Raw genomic sequence first — 22,191 nt, 5'->3', positions numbered from 1 at the left:
ATGTCCAATGCATATACACACACATACACATGAGCATATACATATTTACATACATGACAGCACATTAGCATTTCTATTTTATAATTGTTCAAAGAAGAAATTAAAAGTGAGAAAGGACCAGAGTTGTTGAGTCAAAAGTGCGTACACAGAATATGCCCAGAACTGTGCTAGTCATTTTTCAGTTTACACAAATAATAGGGCATATTGGCTCTATAATCATAAGGATAAGATATACTTTATGTGACATCTAACAGATAGTTCAAAACAATAGATTGAGTTGTCAGGACCGTCTGCACTGTGGAATTCAGAAAAGAGAAATAGTTACTGTATCCTTCATACCTAGCATAGGGGCTTTCTGGTTTATCATCATCATAGCATTAGTTGTAGAAAATTGTGCCTTGGCAAATGTTGAACTTGTTTTAAACTACCCATCCCTCAATAGAACTTCAGTTTATTTTTTCTGTGTCATCATCTCACCATGCACTTCCTCATACCTAATTTGCCAAACAGAGTAAGCACTTGGCACTGCCGTGATCATGCAACCCCTCCACTTCACTCTTATTCCCCCTCTTCCCCTCTTGTCAGTTTTTTATCTCATGAGGTACTACTGCTGCTTAACTGCAAGCAGTTTTTTGAATTCTTTCTTCCACAAATGACTCCTTCTTTATGTTCTGCTAGTACTTTGTTTCTATATCTCTGTAAGGCTCATAATTTTGGCCTACTTTTACGTCTAGTTATTTGTATACATATCTCTTTACACCTTGAGTTCTGAGTTGATGACATTTGCCTTTCTCTTTCCTCACCCTCAAGTTTAGTCTTATTGACAGTAGTTGTTGAACAACAGATAGCTTAACGATTTAAATGAATATATTTGAAATGGTGGATATAAGCAATGAAATTTGAATTGAATAAATAAGTAATCAATTAATAAAATTGATTGTATACTTATGTAATATAATTATATTTTATATACTTATATTAATTAAAATTTACCCACAAGGAAACCATCAGTGAACCATCAGCCTTGGATGGTTCACTGATGAAAACCCTTTTAGAAAATAAAGGATTAGCATTGTTCCCAAGTTATTATATGAAGTCAGCATTACTGCAATACTGAAGACAGGAAGAAAACTTTCTTCACAGGAAGAAAACTTTACAACAATATCACTCAGGAACACAGTACCAAAGATTCTTAACAAAACAGTAATAAATAAGTAATATATTGAAAAGATCATGACCAAATGAGGTATATACTAGAAAGGTAGAGTTATTTTAACAACCTAAAATCAATTGATGTGATTTATCATATTAATAGAATAAAGAAGAAAAATATATGATTATATAAACAGTGTAGAAAAAGCATCTATTCATGATACAGACTCTCAGTAAACCAGAGAATAGAAGGAACTTCCTCAGCTTTATAAAGGGCCTCTACAAAAATGCTATAGTTAACATATTTCATAATGCTGAAAGACTGAGTGCTTTTCTTTTTAATGAACAGCAGTCCAAAGTTTATTAGAGTATAAGATTAAAAAGTAAGAATAGTATGAAAGCTCTTTTTACAGAGAGCAGGCATTCAAAAGTGAATACCCCAAAAGACTGAACACTTTTAACTTAAGATTGGAGATAGGACAAAGATGTTTGCTCTTACCATTTCTATTCAATATTGTACTGGACATTTTGGACAGTTTAGTAAGGCAAAAGCAAGAAAAGCATACAGATTTTAAGGAAAGGTAATTCACAGATTTTGTGATTGTCTACTTAAAAAATTCTTTAAAAATATGCAAAAAACCAGTCAGAACTAAAATGTATCTTTAGCAGGATGCAAGGTCAATAAATAAAATGAATTCTACTTTTAAATGAATAATTGATGTTGAAATTAATCTGATAATGGCATTGAAAATGTTTTCCAAAAATGTGAAATGCATGTTTATCCATGTGGATTTTAAAAGGTGTGTACAAGAGTAGTACACTGAAGACTATAAAAACACTGTAGATGGAAATTAAAGAAGACCTAATTTACGTAGAAGTATATTGTATTCATAAACCAGAAGACTAAATACTGTTTAGATATCTCTTCTCCCCAACTTGTACTGTGGATTTAGTGCAATTCCAATTAAAACCCAAGCAGGACTTTTTTTTTTTTACAGATATTGACAGGTGCATTGTAATTTTTTTTTTTTTTTGCAAAGTCAGAGGTAATATAATAGTTAAAACAATTCTGAAAGAGCACAAATTTGGAGGATTCTGATTTCAGGCTTACTATAAAGGTATAATAAGTCAATGTGGTATTGGCATGGGGAGAGAATTACAGATCAGTAGAACAGAATAGAGAAATTGCAAAAATAGACCCACACATATATAGTCTATTGATTTTCAAAAAAGTTTTGGGGCACTTTAATGGGAAAGAGTAATCCTTTCACCGGGGCTAGAACAACTTGGTCCATATTTTAAAAAATGAATCTCAAACTTTACTTCCTACTCTACATGAATATTAACTCAAGGTGGATCAAAGACCAAAATGTAAAAATATAAACGTTAAATTTACAAAAGAAAATATAGGAGAATATCTTTATGACTTTGGGGTAAGCAAAGATTTCTTAGATATTAAGTAAATAAGACAAAGGATATATAGTGAGAATATAGAATATTAAAAAAGCTTACAACTGTGGACGTTCACATGCAAAAAAATTAAGCTAGACACAGACCTTACACTCTTCACAAAGTTTAACTCAAAATGGATCATAGACCTAAACGTAAAACACATAACTATAAAATTCCTAGGTGAAAACATAGAAAATCTAGATGACCTTGGGTATGGTGATTACTTTTTAGATTTAACACTAAAAGTAGGATCCATGAAAGAAATAATTGATCAGCTGGAGTTTTCTTAAGTTTAAAACCTTTTGCTCTTAATGAGAGGATAAGCCACAGACAAGGAACAAATATTTGTAAATCATGAATCTGATAAAGGACCGTTATCAAAAACATATAAAGAACTCTTTAAGTTCAATGATAAGAAAACAAACAATAGACTAAAAATGGGCCAAAGACCTTCAAAGACAATGAAGATCTATAGATGGCAACTAAGCATATGCAAAGATGCTGCACATGTCATCAGGGAAATGCAAAATAAAACCACAAATCAAATCACCTACTAGAATGGTCAAAATCCAGAAGACTGACAAGGCCAGATGCTAAGTGTGTTGATCAAGAGGAACTCGCATTGTTGGTGGGAATGTGAAATGGTACAACCACTTTGGAAGGTAGTTTTGTAATTTCTTACAACATGAAATATATTCTTATTATATGATCCAGCATTCTCATGCCTTAGTATTTACCCAAAGAGTTGAAAACTTATGTCCACACAAACCTGCACACAGACGTTTATAGCAGCTTTATTAATAATTTTCCAAACTTGGAAGAAACCAAGATGTTCTTTAGTAGGTGAATGGATAAATAAACTGTGGTACATCAAGACAGTGGAACATTATTCAGCACTAAAAAGAAATGAGCTGTCAAACCATGAAAAGACAGAAAGTAACCTCAAATATGTGTTACTACATGAAAAAAGCCAACCTGAAAGGGCTACATACCTTATAATTCCAACTATATGACATTCTGGAAAGAGCAAAACTATGGAGACAGTAAAAAACAAAAACAGTGGTTGTAATAGAAGGATGAATAGGTGGAGCACAGAGGATCTTTAGGGCAATGAAAATACTTTGTATGATACCATAATGAGGGATACATGTCATTATATAAAATGTAATGTAAACTACAGGCTTGGGGGTGATTATGTTGTGTGAATGTAGGTTCATCAACGGTTACAAAGGTACCACTATGGTAGGAGATGTTGATAATGGCAGAAACTATGCATGTGTGAGGGTAGGGGGTATAGGAAATCTCTGTTCCTTTTCTTAGTTTTGCTGTGAACCATAAACTGCTCTAAAAAAAAAGAACCTCTTAAAATTCAAAATAAGAAATCAAATTAACCCAATAAAAAGAGGCAAAGGATTTGAAAGGATATTTCACCAAAAAATAAAATAAAAATAAAAAACCAAAAAACTGTATGTATTGCTTCCAATCACAGAAAAAGACACTTAACATATTAGTAATCACAGAAATGGAAACTAAAACATGTGGTAAGTGTTCCACCCCCATTTCAATGGCTAAAATTCAGTGTTGCTAATAATGTGGAGGCACTTGAACTCTCATATACACCTAATGGGAATGTAAAATGGTACAAACACTTTGGAAAGCATTATGACAATTTCTTAAAAAGTTTAAGATATACCATGTGACCTGGCATTTTAGGTATTTACCCAGAGAGAAACAAAAGTTTATGTCCACACACAGACTTTTACATGAAAGTTCACACCAACTTTATACATAATGACCCCAAACTGGAAACAACCTAAACGTCTATCAACAGACAACTGATAGACAACATCTATCAACAGACAAGTGTAATCAACTTTAATGTATCCATTAAATGGAAAACTATCCATTTAATGGAAAACTACTTTTCATTAAAAAGGAATAAACTATAGATACACGAAAAATAGAGATAAATCTCAAAAACGTTATGCTGAGTGAAAGAAGCCAGATATAAATTACATGCTTATGATCCCATTTTTGTGAAGTTTTAGAAAAGATGTGTCTAATTCAGTGACAGAAAAAAGGTTTCTGAGGCTTTACTCTTAGGGATAAAGTAAGTCTCTAAGGTATTTTGGAACCAAGTTTCCAGGACTTTGAGGGGCTAGCTATTGCCAGGGAAACACCATTTCTTACCATTTAATAAAATGTCAGTCATGAGACCCTTTAGATGTACATCAGGGCTCCATAGGCTTAGAGTATGATTGCTAGCATATATCTTGGGGAAGTTGAGATAAAGGAAGTAGATACACAGGATCCTTGAGGCTGGGATAATGTTAAGCTTAAGGTTCTCTTTCTCCCCCAGCAAAGTGTCATCCTTGAGGCAGCTGAGCTCCTAGAGGGGGGTCACTGTGCCAGTTTCGAGGACTTGTCAGTGGGCTGTAGGCAGTAAGGGAATTTAATTTTTCATTTGCCCACATTTAATTTCATTGCCCACATTACCATGGCAAGCAGTTAAACTCCTTACCTTTGTTCTTGGGTAGCCAGGAGTGTCCGAGGACTATCACACATATTCCACCTGGGGTGGGGGGGTGATGGGTATGTGCCAACCTGTATTTTGCCCTCAGCTTGCCCTAAGGTCCCTCATCAGTATACATTTATTAAAAGTTGTCAAACTGTACATTTAAAATGAGTGCATACTATGGAATACTTTAATAAATTTGATTTTTAAAAGGGAAACTCTGAGAATTAGTATTTGTTTCTATAAAATGACCTGTCCTGAAGAATAGTTTAAAAGTTATACATTTTGCTTTTTATGTTAAATCTTGCTGAAAAAACAGAGCTTGACTAAGTTTTCTAAAGTAACCTTAACTTATTTGAACTGTGCATAAACTTGTGCATAAACTTGACATCAGTTTAGACTTCTCTCTAATTTTGCAATAATAAACAGTATCAATTATTAAGCAAGAGACAGATAAGTAAAGTTTCAAGAGATAATAAGAACATGTAAACTGATTGTATGAAAGTAGAATAGCAAACTAAGTGCATTCTTCTTTGAAGCTTTCCAGGTGGCTGTGCAAAGGATGTCAACCCTGTAAGCCGGTAGCAGGTAGGGACAAAATTAGCTGGAACTGAGCATTTTAGAATTGCAATGTCTCAAAAAAGGTTAGAGTGGAAGAGAGCCAAAGCATAAGAGACTCTTAAAAACTGAGAACAAACTGAGGGTGGGTGATGGGTATTGAGGAGGGCACCTTTTGGGATGAGCACTGGGTGTTGTATGGAAACCAATTTGACAATAAATTTCATATATTGGAAAAAATAAAAATAAAAAAAAAAGAATTGCAATGTCTCATGTCCTATTAAAAAGAGAACAGCTCTCCTTAATCTATTCTTCAGTATTTCTTGCAACTGAAAATAGTTGCTTTAATAGTAAGTCCATACTTCAGTAAGTGTGAAATACTTTTGATACTGGCAAATCTCCAAGTTTAAAATACTATTTATTGTACAGAAAAACATCATTTTGGTGTGTGGATACTAGGTGGACTCAGTGTGCTCGTTGGCATAAAGACTTGTTTTTCTTCTTCCTTTCTTTTCCTTGAAGATATAAATGCTATTCAGGATTCCCAGGTAACTCCATATAAATGTGAGAAAAATTTTGTTTTTCAGAGCACTTAAATATTATACTTTTGTGAATTTACACTGACCTGGAGTGACTGTGGTGCAAAGCTAGTGTAGGGTAACACTGCAGAGTTATTTTCAGAAAATCAAACAGATGTTTAAGTGTTGATAAGCTAATGAGGATATTTCATTTGACACTAAGTTTTCTGAGCATTGCTGTATATGAAATTGTAGCAGGTGGTCTCTTTCTCAAGACTGAATTTAAGATACGTGAGTTTGCTCCTTTTTGAGGAATATGATCATTGACCTGTATTTGTTCGATCATTGGCACTGTCATAGTTTTGGTGTAAATAAACCAGTTAAACACTTTGCAATTTTCTTTCCTCTCAATATCCCAGTAGGCCCTTAGATCCCCAATTTTTAAAATTCTATAAAAAATAAAATATTTTTGATATATCTTTTTCTCTTGTCTTTCAAATTGACAAAAAATAATATTCCCTGTATAAGGTCACTTGTGTAATGGGATTAGTTGTGTAATTTGGAGATAATGTGTATTTCTTGTAGGATGAGTCTTGTCTATTCCATCATCCCATTTCCCCACACACATACCGCTGTCCTATATTCTGGCTAAGTCGAGCCCCTAAGGTCTCCTCCAGGAACATTTGGACGGGACATGGATATCCTTGACCTTTCCCTCCCCCTCTCACCACCATGTTTATAAAGACATGCATTAGAGAGTTGACTGATAAGGATTTAAAGGTCTCTATGAGATCATAACTGGCCCTTAATCCTATATTTTAACTGCATAGATTTATAGAATTTTAGAGTTAAAAAATAATTTAAAGGCCATCAATTACAAACAGTCACATAACAAAGAAATTTCTTTGTGGATATTCTGAACATCTTGAATTGAATATCTCTTGTACCTTTGAAGAGCTCTACTAATTAGGAGCTTGGTTCCATGGTGTGAAAGAAAGATTATAACACCTAGAGTCAAAGGACTTGGATTATAATCTAGCCTCATTTGTAGGATGATCTTGCAAATTGAATAACGTTGCAAGAGCATCAGCTTCTTCACTTGTAAAATAGGGATGGTCCCTACCCTACTTTATTGGACTATTCTATGTCTGAAATCATTTTTTAAACTATAAAGCATCATTACAGATATTTAGCACATTATTATGTTTATGCCACAATGAAAAAATATGATATATATATATATCTATGAATACATATCCTCACCAAGAAATCACATTTCTTTAATGTTAGACTGAAATAATTGTTCCAGAAGTATTTTTCTTTGAGTTCAAATTTGTCTTCCCATGGTATTTATGTATTGTGAGTTTGGTCCTTTGTGACAGTGTAGAACTGGTCCAATCTTTCATCAACATAATTACTGTGTATTAAACAGGAAAGATAATAGGCTCAAACCATGACAATTTCGGTCTATATTTCATGGAGGAATTTCTGGAACTTTAGGAACACAGTTGGATCTCCAATAAAAATATTCAAAGGTATTTGAAATAAAGGAAGCTCCCAAGTTTAAGTGTGTTTATGGGTTTTTTAATAAATAATTGAAGATTATATTTAGCTTGATAACAATCTTTTCCAGGCATATTAAATTGTAAAGCAGCAAGCGGAAAATTGTTTAACACAGTTAATTTATATACTGTCTTTAGGGGGCAGTACTAAACCACTGATAAATTTTGTTATTTCTGCTAATGCTGCTGGTAATGGTTAATATAAAATAAAACCAAAGTAACTATAACGAGATTTGTGATGCAATTACATATACCCCTTAATATTAGTAAAATTTTCTAGGTAGTTAAATGAAAATGATAGTTTGAAATTCACTGATAATTCATTCAGTAAATAATTATTAAATTCTATTATGCATACCCATTGTAAGAGATACAAATGTAAGACAATGTTTGCTTTCAAATAACTTACAATTGACTAGGATAAATAAGCTGGGGTTTGTGTGTGTGTGTGCATGTGTGTGTATCTCAGGATAAAGATAATAATAAAAATAGCAATATGTATTTATTATTTTTTATTTGCTAATCACTGTCATGCAATTACCTTTATCCTCATACAACCCTATCAAGGAGGAATTACTATTTTTCCTACTTTTCAGATAAGGAAACTAAGATTAATAAGATTATATGATTTGCTTGAAGTCAAGCTTGGAAATGGCAGAGACAGGATTTAAATATGTATCTATCTGACTTCATAGACACTTGTTTTTGCCACTATGCCATCTATCATCTCAATGTATATGTGAAATATCATAATACTCAAACACAAAGGGCTATAGACATTTACAAAAGAGCCACATCATTTCTCTTTGTGGGAAATCTGGAAAGAGGTGAAATCTGAACTGTATTTAGAGGGATCAGTGTGATTATAGGAAGATAATAGCTAAAATCATAGTTAATATTTGTTAAAACTTTATTATGTTTCAAGCACTTCATGTTCATTACCTCATTTAATTATCAGGAAAAAAATCTGAGAGGAGTCCTGCCATATTATTTTACATTGTGCAGATAAGGCAAGTGGGGCTGACAGTGGTCACATCTGATGAAAATCACCCTAATAAGTAGGCAAGTCAAAAATTCAGAACTAATTTTAGAGCCTATATTTTTAACCAGTACACTATGCTTCCTGGAGACATAAGATGGAAGGCATGAATAAATGTATTGAGCATGATTAAGGAAGGATAAGCAGTTCCACTTGGTTGGGGTCTGGGTGAGTACAGTAGAGTAAGTAAAAGTGTTGAAAAATAGTTTGACCCTATAACCTTGAGGAATTTGGATATTGTTTACTGCACAGTGGGAAATAATTGGAGATGTATGAGTAGGGAAGAGACAAAAAGAGAATTTTTCTCTGGGGTAGAGAAAGAGATAGAGGAATTCTCAGTAAGATTAGATCAAATAATTATAGCACCATTAACAAAAATAGAAAAGAACTGAACTGATTAATCTGTGAAATGATAATAATTCTTGCCATGTATATAATGATTTATAGTGCCATGCCATGTCAACATTGATGGCCAAACAAACCAACAACTGATCATGAGTTGGTGAATGAGATGCCTATTGGTTATTTTATTCTGGTTTGTACACAACATTGATCAGACATGATCAGACATTGATCTTGCTAGAATAAAGTTTTAGATGCCCCAGGATTTTCTCACCAGGGTATCTGTAGGATGAAAAATCCCTGTGATAATCATCTTTTATTACTGATTTGAGAAATGTATTTTTATGAAAGTATGGGCTACTATGTATCAAATTACAGAAAGTTTGGTTGTCACAGATAGCAAATTGCTTTCAGGCATATCCTTATGTAGCAGAAATATATTAACAAATGTACTTTTGAAATTTAAACTGCAGTTGCCTCAGCTCAGTTATTCACTATGTTGCTTTTTACAGCAACATTGTGCTGAATGAGAAGCCACGTAACATAGTGGTCAAGGGCGGGGGGGGGGGGTCAGCTCTAGAGTCAGGTAGTCTGGATTAGAATCCTATTCTGCCACTAACAGTTCTGTGATCTTGGTTTTACTTGACCTCTCTGTGCCTTAGTTTGTGTGAATAGTATGATCTTATAATGTCACATAGTAAATGTTCAATAGATTATAGCTGTTATTATTATTGTTACCTTATAAACTGTAACTGCTTAAGGAGCTTTTTAAGTTTATGATTTCTCAGTTACTGCAAATTGATGAAGGGAAATTTAAGATGTGAATGTAGAAAAACAAAATCTTATATTTTAAAGTCATATATTTTATTGCTTAAAGGAACAACTTTTTGAGGGGCAAGTGGGCCATTTATAATTTAGTATATACAGTGTCTTAACTTCAGTAATCATGATATATCAGTGTTGTGTCCAACTTTCTGAAGACTTTTACCTTTTTTTTTCTTTAATTCAGTTTGCTGAGCATTCACCAGGCTCTTTGAATATGGAATTTTCATCAGTTCTGGCAAAATTCCTTGCATTGTTTCTTTGATAATTTCCTCCCATTATCTACATGGACCTCTTAGTTTGATCCCATAGTTTTCTTAACTTTTATTTTCTCCTCATCTTTTGTTCTATCTTCTAGGGAGTTTCTGCAGCCTTATTTTCCATCTCTTCTATTGGGTTTTATGTGTTTATTAGTTTTGTAGCATTGTTCTTATTTGATGGATGCAAAGATCTTCTATTTCTTTGTGAATACTATATTTTAATTTTTTCTGTATATTTATTTTGGTCTCTATTAAAGGCTTCCTTCAAATGTGTGATGGTGCTTGGATTCTTGTTCATATTTACCTAAAAAATTAGAAACTGTTTATATGAGTGTAGTTTTTTTGAGAGATGGGCTTCATAGTAGGATTTAAGGCATAGACCCCTATCATTTTACTAGGTACCTATAGATCTTTTTTTCTTGGGAGGTCAATTTCTACAGAGGGGAGTACATTCTCATCTCCTACCTACTTGGGGGATATAAACCTAGCTGCCATGTTCTTTAAGGCAAATGTGGGCAGACCCTGGGGTAGGTTGGGAGTCTACAGCTACTAGATATTCAGTTAATTTATTTGTTTTTACAGACACCCCTCTGTTCACTGTGCATGGATTGTTAGAATTCATAATCCGTTGCTTCAATCTCACCAGAAAATAAACCTCCAATTTCTCGTTAGTGGTGAAGGTTTAGTTTCTTGGCCATTTGAGAAGATGGGTCTAAGCGTCTCTTTCAAATATAGAATTCTTAAGCCCTTTTAATGGTGTCAAGTCATACCTAGACATGCTTCTTATTCCTCCTCCTTGCCAACATTTTGTTTTCAGTTTTCTCAAGTTTGCTAAATCAGGTAATACCTACCCATTTCTTTATCATTCTCTTAAAATTTTCTTGTTATTGCTCTTCTAATCTTTTTCCTGTTGTCCTTGTCCTTATGCTTTAGACCATTTTTTACAAGCCCTTTTCTGTCATTTTAATGGGATTTGGGAAATAGCAAAAGTAAATATGCAGGTTCAACATGGAAATCCCACTATTAATTTAAAAAATATTACCCTTATTACACGTATAATATAAAGTTTTATGAAGTTCATTTTTTTGAAAAGACATTGTGAAAAAGTGGGCTTTTTAGCAATTCCTGTTTCAGTAATGTATCTTCCTGCTACTCATCTGATTGCATTTAGAAATCATAAGATTTTTCTCATTTGTTGCTATTGAGATATTTTCTTGGGTCATTTCCATGTCCTGTTCTTCATTATGAACCTTTTGTATCCTATCCTTTTTCATCCGTTTTTTCACTTTCAATTTTTTTAAACATTCAGGTTGAATTATGCATGGTTTTTGGTTAGTCACATGGCATAGCCACATAACTATGGTGAATATTAAGCTGATTTTGCTTGCTAACATACACTATAAGAAATTAATGTAATTTAATTGATATTAAGATATCTAAATAACATTGATATAATATATTGGTATAATATACATTTAATTTCAGAGGACTTCATCTACAATAAATCTGTCACCAGGAGAAGTGGAAGAAGATGATGATGATGAAAACACTTGTGGGCCCTCAGGACTCTGGGAAGCATTAACTCCTTGTAATGGATGTAGGAACCTTGGCTTCCCAATTCTTGCACAGGTAACAGTTTGCTTTTCTTAAGATATAATAAAACACCAAAATAGTTTATGTTTTTAGGGAAATCTTTTCTCTGTTCCTGGAAATCCAATTACTATCTTATTCACCCTGTAATTTTTCTTCGTTTAAAGGTCAGTAAGATGTTTATCTAACTTGCTGTACATGTATGCATATGCAAATACATATTTTACATCATTTTATGTGGTGGGTTTATTTTGATCATGATGCTACTTCCAGAAAAATTGAGTTGTTTATGAAGTTTTTCATATTTATGATCTAGAAATAGCTCATTTTAAGGAATGCTATTTTCAAATTATAAGCTTTATTAAAATAATAAAAATTATTTACAAGGAAACATATTGGGGCTCTTTAAAAGCATTGTCAGTGGTTTTTAATTTTTTAGCACAATGAAACATTGTAGAATAATGTTTCCCACTGAAGATTATGTAGTACAATCCAAAATGATACCAGAACACTAAAAACATTGACTATAATTTTGAAATCATCTCATGATTCATTAAGTCAATTTTATTCTATTGTATCACCTTCAAATTCCTATTTATGTTTTGTACCACAAGTCTTTGGAGGAATTTGAGAATTAAGTAAAATTAACCAGAGTTAAGAAATTTAAAGCCACAATGAAAATACGAAAAAACACTTAATACAAAAGACAGTGTAATGGTAAAGGTATGTATGTGTAACTACTTAGTGCATAGGTGGAAAAACAGTCTAGGACAGAAAATAATTCACAGTAATTGTCCAAGATAGTGTTAAATTTCAAAAATACTATATTCTATTTTGCAACAAGTAGAAGCAATTGTGTCCAAGAAAAAAATCATATTTTTCATGTCTTATGTCACAAATTGATCATAGCCACTCAAGTCCCATATAAATTTATTATGGAGATAATCAAATCAGCATATAGTACTTAAAGAATCTCTTCATCTTAACACGAACTATTTATAAGACTTTAAGACAGTATCCTAATCCAATCTGAATCAGAATTGTTATCAATATATACTGGACTATGAGTTCCATAATGGTAGAGACTATGTATTGCTTAATATCTGTTTCTAAGGCCGTAGTCCCTGACATATTGTCAGTATTAATAATTAGTAAAATAATGAACAATGTGTATGTTCGATGCTTTCATTTCCTCACGTAAAGATCATATCTATAAAGATATAGGAGAAAGAACAGCAAGAAACATTGGTTTTATTTTATTAATATAACCTTATCTGCTTAACGTTTACCAGTAAATTGAGTGCCTTTATCTCTTTTTTTTCTGTTTCATAAAATAAAGTATTAGGGCTCTAAGCCATCAATAATATATGACTAGAATTCCCTTCTCTACCACCTTCCTAAACATTTATTTTTTTCATTTTATTAGGCTTGGTAGTAGGGTTGGTAGTAACTTGATTTTGGTTTACAATTTTTTTTATTACTGGATACTTTTATTTGGCCATTTTCCTGTGAAGACTGGCAACTAATATTTAGTAGTTACATTTACTACAAAATGTTTCCCAGGCTGTGGCTTTTCCCCCCTTACATTGTGTGTGTGAGTGTATTCTGTGTACTTTTTCAAACTATCAAGTTCATTAAACTTCTTAGTCTTATTTTTTTGTTTAATTCACCTTATCTAGAGATAACTCTCATTCCTCTCATTATATTGCATTGTGTTTGGCTTGGGTGTTCTTCTGAAATCTCTTATTTCTGTTGTCCTATTTTTAAAACCACATGACTCAGTTTTGATATTTTTACATATAATGCATGGCAGGAGAAATCTTGATTGCATTATTTAGCTGACATGATTGTCTGCTGTTAAAAATGTATATTTTATAAAAGTATCCTTATTGGTATTTTGTTACTGCATCACATATAAATTTACTTGAAATGTAGTATCTTTTTTTTTTTTACTGTATTTAATATAATGAATCAAAATTAGAATTCTTTTACTAATATTCTCGTCTGGACTTGTAATGTTTTCACTTTGTTGGTGGACTCTCCTTTAACATATGTTATGTATTTACGATAAAATTTAATACATTTCTCGTGACATTGGAGACATATCAAATGTAAACTTATCCTACAACTTGCAATAGCTTTGAACTCAGGATTTTCCAGGCCAGCTTCAAAATTAAAAATCTTCATAAATTTCATGAATAACAGGATTTTATTTTGAAGCTTTTTTTTTCCAGACCTGAAATATTGTGTGTGTGTGTGGTCATTAAAATCATTTAAATATTTAAATATTTGTGATTTTATTAAATAATAAATGATTAAAAATCATTTAAATTATTTAAATATAGTGAGGGGTCATCAAAAAATGAGGCCTCATATGCACAGTGCTTGGCTTAATGATTTTTAAGGCCTCATGGAAAACCATTACCTTACAGTCTGGTGTAGGAGCCTTTGGGATCAGTGGAATTAGTATGCTGCTATGCAAATTTCCATATACCCAGACTTTTGGATTCGAATAATATATATTTATTTCACATTTATAACCCTTAATTTAATTGGATCCAGCACATATGTGTCAAATATCTTCTTCATTCAAAGCATGGTGCTAAGCTTCAGAAACATGAGGATTACGGAAATACAGACTTAATTGAAACTATGTGATGTATTACTTTTAGAGTCTTAAATAGATTTTTTACTTGCAAAAATTAGAACATGGGCTGATCCTGTAGATCTTACACTTCTAAGATTATCTAATCTCCAGTTTTTGTCTAGATTTTAAATTGAGCTTTTATTCAGCTCATTTTTCTGTTTTTCTAGTTTTAATACGGCATTTTATCCTTCCATTGTGACTAGATGTTATTTAGAATTCTAAGTTTTAGAATTTAAAAGGAATTGCTTCTTGTAAAAATTTCAAGAAATATAGAATTTTAAATAACATCAAGGAATTAAAGACTTATAGAATATATTGGGTACTTTAGTATAATTTCAAAGCAGTTAAATAATATTTAAGTTGGGCAAAGAACAAGAATAAAGAGACTGAGGAATGAAGTTCTTTCTGTAAAGTATAATTAGTTTTTCAACATGCCTGACAATAATATCATCATCATCATCATCATCATCATCATCATCATCATCATCACTATCATTTGCTTTTGTGCATTTGGTTATGTATTTAGTAAATTTTAGGCTCTTTTTGGTGAATACATATTGATGATAAATGGAGGAGGGTCTCTGAGAGTAATCTTAAACATTTTATTCTGTTATCTGCATGTAATCACAAATATCAAGTTAAGAGGAAGTTAAAGATAGTTCAGAGCCTGATAGTAAATTGCCATTTGTTTTTATTACTACCTTTCCCTATTAACAGAGCATATGTCATTAGAGCAGAGAATCTGAGTCGAATTGTGTTAGGGTGGGTGATATTTCTTTCCTCCACAGTCTTGGATAAGGTGTCCATCTCTGCACCACGTGCAGTATAGGACTTTGAAGCTATTTCCGAAAGAGTCAATTCTGCTGAGTGGAGGTCTCTGACTTCCATCCTGTTCACTCATGTAGCCTTCACTCTGCAAGATTGTAATAAAGGGTCCCAATACTGAGCTGTTAGCTGCCTTTGCAATGGGCTTGCCAGTAGTTTCTGTTCTTGGAATCACCATATTTATTCTGCCCTCTGGGAAGAGGCCAGTATCTCCTACTGATGTGCTGGAAGTACCCTCTCAAGACAAGAAAGGCTTGCAGCCCTTGCTAACAATAGTATTAAGACATGTTGAATGCACCCATTGTGGCTATTCTAGCTGTGCTTCCTCCTGGATCTGTAAAGGCTGCTCCTGTCACCATCCCTGCCCTTTTATCAAATGCTATAGGCTTTGTGACTGCAGAAGTATGTGAACTCTTGAATGCAGTATGTGTGGGAGGCTTGATGAATTCATTCCTCCCCAGCATAACCATAATAGGTGGTCCCAAACACTGTAGGGTTCATGTGAAGAGTCTTGATGCCAACTTGATCTTGATCCCTTCCATAGACATGAATGACATTTGCCTGTGGGGGAAGACAAACAAGTGAAATAAAGTGAGGGCAGAAAGGTCTGTTTCTTTTATTCCTATAGCTAAACAACAAGGGCTTATGATAAGAATTTTGAGGTCTCAATCCAATCTCCCATTTGTTGCAGGAATCCCCCTCTTTAGTATCTCTACAATGACCATGATGATCATTCCAGTTTTGCTCATACAATTCCAGTGCCAGTGAGAGCACTGTCATAATTCACCAGTGAATATCCTCATAGACTACTTTTTATACCCTTATGTTAGTATTTCTGCTGGCCAAGTGGTATGCACTACGCTACTAAACATGCACACAAACACATCCCTCTGCCACTGATGTATGCAAAATCAGTACATGGCGGTAGAGGCATTACATCCCACAACATATCAGCCTACCTGGATGTAGCAGTGTATGTTCAAGAATAGATGGTCAGGATGCCACACATGGCGACACAGTATTGGATATGAAATTAAGAGTTAAGGAAGCTAAGGAAGCTCTGAAATACAGCCTTGGGGAACACTCTGGAGCACTCCCCAATGTGACATGGCCTACAAATGGAGGCTCTTGTGGCCCTGAACCATCTACATGCAATGCATTTTCTAGGTAAGCCTCAGTACCAATGGCTCTGCAGGACTTTCATCTCTTCTCCTTCAGCACTCTGCCCCCATCTTTTAGAGTCTTTGCGCAGACTTACCTCTGGGCTCTTGTTCTTCTGTTCAAACCCAGTTATGTCCAGTGTGTTCCCAACTGGGATGGCCTGGGAACCACTGTAAGCCTCTACTGGTGGTCTCAGAATGTAAATGAGGTTTTCCCAGTGGACAAAAAGATCTCTTGTGTTGGAAGGGGGACACAGCTGAAGGTAAAAAGAGCGGCCAGTGGCAAGCTTCAGGTGGAGCTGTTGCTTTTTACCATTATGGATGGTTATCGTTACAAACTTCAAGGGAAGCAGCCTGGTTAGCTCTAAGATCTGTGTAGGCTTGTAACCTTTTTCCGGGGTGGCAGGGCCATATCTGTTATAGTCATCACACATAGCAGCTGGTCGGGCCAGCAGCATGACATCAGGTAGTGTGAGGTGGGGGCTGGTGCGAACGATGCCCACAGTTACCATTCGGGCACGGTTGTGCACATCAATCACTTCTCCTTTTTTGCTGACCTGTATAAAGTCACTCTCAAACATTGGTGCATACTTGAATATACTATACTCCCCCTTGTACAGTTGTTGCTGCAGTTTCCCCATGGAGGTATTAAACATACCCATTGCAGGGCTGCTTTGGGCTGTGTAATGTGGTAACTTAAATTGGCTGTTCATGGCTATTTTTTGCCACGACAGCTCCTAGGGGTCCTCCACACCTTACCACACTTTGCAGGGTGTCCTCTTTCCCTGGTTTCTCTAGCAAGTGGGCTAGCAGTGGTCTTCTGCAGGCTTCTTTGTCTCTGAGAAACTGAGAACAGGGTGGGGGTGCTAATTACCAATTGCTCAATGCTAGAGACTATTGTATCTGCACCATACTGTGCTCTGCCTAGAGAATGGAGATGTTGGGGTACACAGATGCCAGGGTCCCAGTAGATGTTACCATATGCAGATGTTGAGGAGTAGAGGTCAGGGCTCCAATAGATGTCAAGGTGCACAGATGTTGGGACCCCAGTCGACGTCAGAGTGCACAGATGTGGAGGCCCACAGAGGTTAGGCCCCAGTAGATGCTACAGTGTGCAGATGTGGAGAAGCAAGAGATCGAGGCCCCAGTAGATGTCAGGGTTTGCAGATGCCGAGGCACGTAGATGTTGGGGTTCCAGTAGATGTCAGAGTGCACAGATGTTGAGGCATGCAGATGTTGGTATTCACTTGGAGTGGGGAGGGGCCTCCTCTTGAGCCTGACACACTGGTTCACAATAACCTTTGCTCTTTTGGATTCCACAACTCACCACCAATTGTATTCGTACTGCTCCTCTCCTCCCAAACCTAAGCCTCCACCGAGGCCTAAACCACCTGAAGGACCCCTTATGTCCTCTCCTGCCCATTGTGACCTGTGCTTACCCCACACTCCTTTGTCTCTGTCGCCCAACAGCCCCTCCCTCAGAGAAAGGACACTGTCCTCTCCACCTTACCCCACCTGTGCTCAGTACCCCACCCTGCTTGCCACAGCTCAGCACACTTCCCTCCCCCAGGGATCTCCCTCCCCCATCTATGGATCTTAATACATATTGGCAAATTGCTTTCAAAAAGGTTTAGGTAAAGTTTCTGTTATACAGAAAATAAACACGTTCTCTTATCCAGTTTTGTAGCCAATTAGAAGTAATTGTAGACAATTTACTTCAAAGAGAGAATCGGACAAGTTGGTAAATAGGTTAGTACAGGGTGTTTATCAAGGTTTATTGTTGCAAAAAAAGATTATAAACAAGATTAATATCTTACAATAAGGGTTTAGTTAAATAAATTATGGAGCATTCTATGCTAGAATACTCTGTAGTCATAAAAATCATTCTGCAGTTCCCTATTTGACATGAAAAGATTTTTTTTTCTTAAAAAGAGCAAAGCAAACATTTCAAACTACATAAATTGTGGTCCAATTTATGTAAGATCATCTGTGTGCATGTTTGCATATGTGAAATGTTTAAAGTGCTTATCTCTGGGTGCTGTAATTTTTATTTTCTTTACAGTTTATATTTTTATTAGGATAATTATTATTTCTATTAGTGGGAAAAATAAAAATATTTTTATTAACAATGTCTATTTTTACAGCCACAATAAATTTTATGTTTTGATACACCCTCACATTGCTGATGAGATATTTAAACTTTTTCCTAGACATCTGTATTCTGACTTTACAGTGAAAAGAGCCTTAAAGATTACATTTATGATCTGTCCTTACCCACTATCAGATTGTATGTGTGTATATATATACATATATATATATGTATATATATAAACTCTGAGAAATTTTGCCAACTATTATAAATGTTGTCAATTGAATAAGATTAAAATCTCTCTATTGGCATGATGGTGTACATAACACACACATACACATACATATGAAAAGCCATAGTTTTTGAGACTTTAGTTTTTTCTGTAGGTCAAAACAAACATTTTTCTTCCCTTCATATTGAAATATCTGGTTATTTCTGTTAATATGAGTATTTTTACTTTAAAAAGAAGATTTTCACGTATCAATAACAATGTTTACTGGCCTGTTTAAGGTTTGTATATCTTAATTTCTACTTTATGTCCATATTACTTATCTTATAATTAGAAAAATCAATAAGCCTAATATACATTTAGTAATCGAACTAACATTTTAAAGATATTGCACTAGTTTTGGTGCTTTTTGAAAAGAATAAGTAACAATGGGCACTATATAATTTAATTTAGATGCTTTAAAAAAATTAAGTGAAGATACACCTATTTTCTTAAAAGCACTTTTATGCCATGCACATGTATTAGCAAGATATTTATCTTAGGGTTCCATTAGAGCATGAGTTATTTGCTTTGTCTCCAGGGAAATAAGAAACTATAATACTTATAGGGACTATGAACTTTCAGAAAATTTTCCAAACCAGTCATTAGTCCAACAACAGTAGAACTGCTATTAATCATCCTGATGATCATGATGTGTAGCATTCTGGAAAATATCTGTAATTTTCATTAGTCTGATATAGTTTATTAGACTCCCCTAGCAATTTAGAAAAATACCTTATTAATATTTGCCTCAATATTTAAGAAGTTCAGATGGCTAAATAAAAAGCTACCTAAACCTGAGATTAAGGAATTCTTTTTATGAGAAAGCATCAGCTTTCTTTTTTCTTTTTTTAATGTTTTATTTTTTATTTTAGAGAGAGAGAGAGTGAGAGGGGAAAAGAGAGAGAGATTAGAGAGAGAGAGAGAGGAAGGGAGTGAGAGAGAGAGAAAGAATCTTAAGCAGCCTCCACAGTCAGCACAGAGCCCACTGCACTGAGGGTCTTGACTCCATGACCCTGGGATCATGACCCGAGCCAAAATCAAGAGTCAGATACTCAACTGACTGAGCTACCAAGGTGCCCCAGGAATGCAGTAGCTTTTTTTCAGGCTTGCTCTAAGAACAGATTTCCATGCAGTTCAGCATTATATATTATTAAAATAAGTTTATTCTCACTGTCCTCTACATTAGAGTTTGTGTCATCTAGTAAATCATTTAACTTCCCGAGGTCTTATTTTTCTCATCCTTGAAATTGAAATGATTCATTAGGTATCTTTCAGCTTGAGAATAGTTATGATTTTTATTATAGGGATTTAACTTTTTCTGCCTGTAATGAAGCTTCTATGTACTTTGGAAATACTCCAAACAATAATAATTAGTCAAGGAATTATTCAGATCTCAACAGCTCTGGGAATTGTATGATTCAATATACAATCTTATTCTGTTGCTGAACTTATTGCTGAAACTTTCAGAAGAATCAACATTCAAAATGTAAAAATGACAAAATATTACCTCAGTAATTTGGGCAGTGAATGAGGGGAGTACTTAAAACAATGTAATTGAACATACGGGTTAATTTTAGATACAATTTAGTTAATGAACATTGTTTATCCGCTGTGGTAGGCAGATTAGTTTCCCCAAAAGATTTCACATCTTGATCTTCACAACCTGACTCTGTGACATTACATGGTAAAGGAGCTTTGCAGATGCAATTAAGTTCAGGATGTTGAAATGCGGAGATACCATGGATTACCCACATGGGTCCAGTGTAATCACAATGGTCTTTATAAAAAAAAAAAAAGTCAAAAGGGTCAGAGTTAGAAGGATAAGTGATGATGGAAGCAGAGGTTGAGCGATACAACCACAAATCAGTGAATGCAGGTGGCCAAAAAGCAGGAAGTGAATTCTCCTCTGGAGCCTCCAGAAAGAACAAGCTCTGCCCAGTGAAAATCATTTTGGACTTCTAGATGGATTATACTCAGAACTTGACCCATACCTACTTAGATGATGAGATTTGGGACTTTTGAGCTGATAAGATTTAGAGGAGATTCTGAGTTTAAATTGATGCTTCAATGGGTTGAGACTTGGGAGAATGTTGAGATGGGGATGAATGGATTTTGCTGTGGATGAATGTGATCTTTGGGGGGATGAAATATAATAAATAATAATGTCCCCCTCTCTTTATAAATGTCCATGTTCTAATATCTAGAAACTGTGGATATGTTAACTTGTATGGCAAAAGGGACTTTGCAGATGTGACTAAGGATCTTAAAATGGGGAGATTATCCTGTATTGCCTGGGTGGACCCAACATAATCATAAGGGTCCTTAAAATAGGGAAGATGATATGATGAAGAAAGAGAAAAAAAAATTAAATATTACGTTGCTAGTTTCAAAGATGGAGGAAGGAGCTATGAGTCAAGGAATGTAGGTGGCGTCTTGAAAATGAAAAAGGCTGGAACAGATTCTCTCCTAGAGCCTCCAGAAGTAATAAGCCCTGCTGACTCCTTGATTTTAGCCCTGTAAAACTCCTTTCAGACTTCTCATCTCAGTAACTGTCTGAGATTAAATTAATATTGTTTTAAGCTACTAAGTTTGTGGTGATTTGTTACAGTGGGTAATGGAGACTAATATAGTGACTGTGGAAATTAGGTCAGTAGTAGACTTTTCATCTGTTACATACTCATTCAAATAACAGAAGCATGTTTTTTGTGTCTAGGCAGAAGGCATGAGATGTGGGCATTTACAGAGGAATGTATTTTAGCTTTAATATCAAGCATTCATTTGATCTAGGTTTTTATGATTTTATGAGTCATTTTAATGACTTAAAATAATTGGACTAAAACTTTACCATTGGAAAGTCTTCATTTTGTGTATTTTTAGGAAATTATTACCATACTGATAATGATAATAGTAATGCTAACAGTAGAAGCTAGCATGTGGGGTGCCTGGGTGACTCAGTCTGTTACGCATCTGACCCTTGATTTCAGCTCAGATTATGATCTCATGGTTTGTGAGATAGAGCCCCACATTGGACTCCTTACTGACAGTGCAGAGCCTGCTTGGGATTGTCTTTCCCTCTCTCTCTGACTCTCCCCATCCCTCTCAAAACAACTAAGTAAACTTAAAAAAAACCAATAATATCTGGCATTTATTGAATGACTAGCCCATGCCAGGTATGGTGAGAGGCACTTTACATTCCTATATCTCCTAAATTTCACCACAATTCTATAAAATATTTTCACTTAACCTTGAGAAAATTGAGTTTCAAGAGATTAAGTAACTTCCCCAAGTTTGCATATCTATAATGCTTGATCCAAACCCCTGTGAATACTTTGTTAAATTAAAAAAAAAAATAAAGGGCCCATTTTCTCACAGTAAGCTAAATCTGCATA

At 34.5% G+C, this 22,191-nt stretch overlaps 2 protein-coding genes across 14 annotated transcripts in view; one reads left to right on the top strand and one right to left on the bottom strand.

The window, feature by feature from the left end:
• The window catches only part of ANKS1B (ankyrin repeat and sterile alpha motif domain containing 1B), a 1,063,758-nt gene that overhangs the window by 281,785 nt on the left and 759,782 nt on the right, over positions 1 to 22,191 (top strand). For all 13 annotated transcript variants that reach the window (XM_027071024.2, XM_027071022.2, XM_053226641.1 and 10 more), the window contains exon 9: positions 11,706 to 11,849. In XM_027071024.2, the coding sequence (XP_026926825.1) occupies positions 11,706 to 11,849 (144 nt within the window). The remainder of the gene's footprint in view (positions 1 to 11,705; positions 11,850 to 22,191) is intronic.
• Positions 15,457 to 17,837, bottom strand: GARIN6 (golgi associated RAB2 interactor family member 6). Its single transcript, XM_015070851.3, has 2 exons — positions 16,541 to 17,837; positions 15,457 to 15,843 (listed from the first exon to the last, which is right to left on the bottom strand). Exons 1-2 carry the CDS (start codon positions 17,153 to 17,155, stop codon positions 15,730 to 15,732), a joined length of 729 nt encoding a protein of 242 aa, XP_014926337.1. The 5' UTR covers positions 17,156 to 17,837; the 3' UTR covers positions 15,457 to 15,729.

Source organism: Acinonyx jubatus, chromosome B4 (genome assembly GCF_027475565.1).
Source record: "Acinonyx jubatus isolate Ajub_Pintada_27869175 chromosome B4, VMU_Ajub_asm_v1.0, whole genome shotgun sequence".
Classification (NCBI taxonomy): domain Eukaryota; kingdom Metazoa; phylum Chordata; class Mammalia; order Carnivora; family Felidae; genus Acinonyx; species Acinonyx jubatus.
The sequence above is the reverse complement of the archived record's forward strand: the minus strand, read 5'-3'. Positions and strand labels throughout refer to the sequence as shown.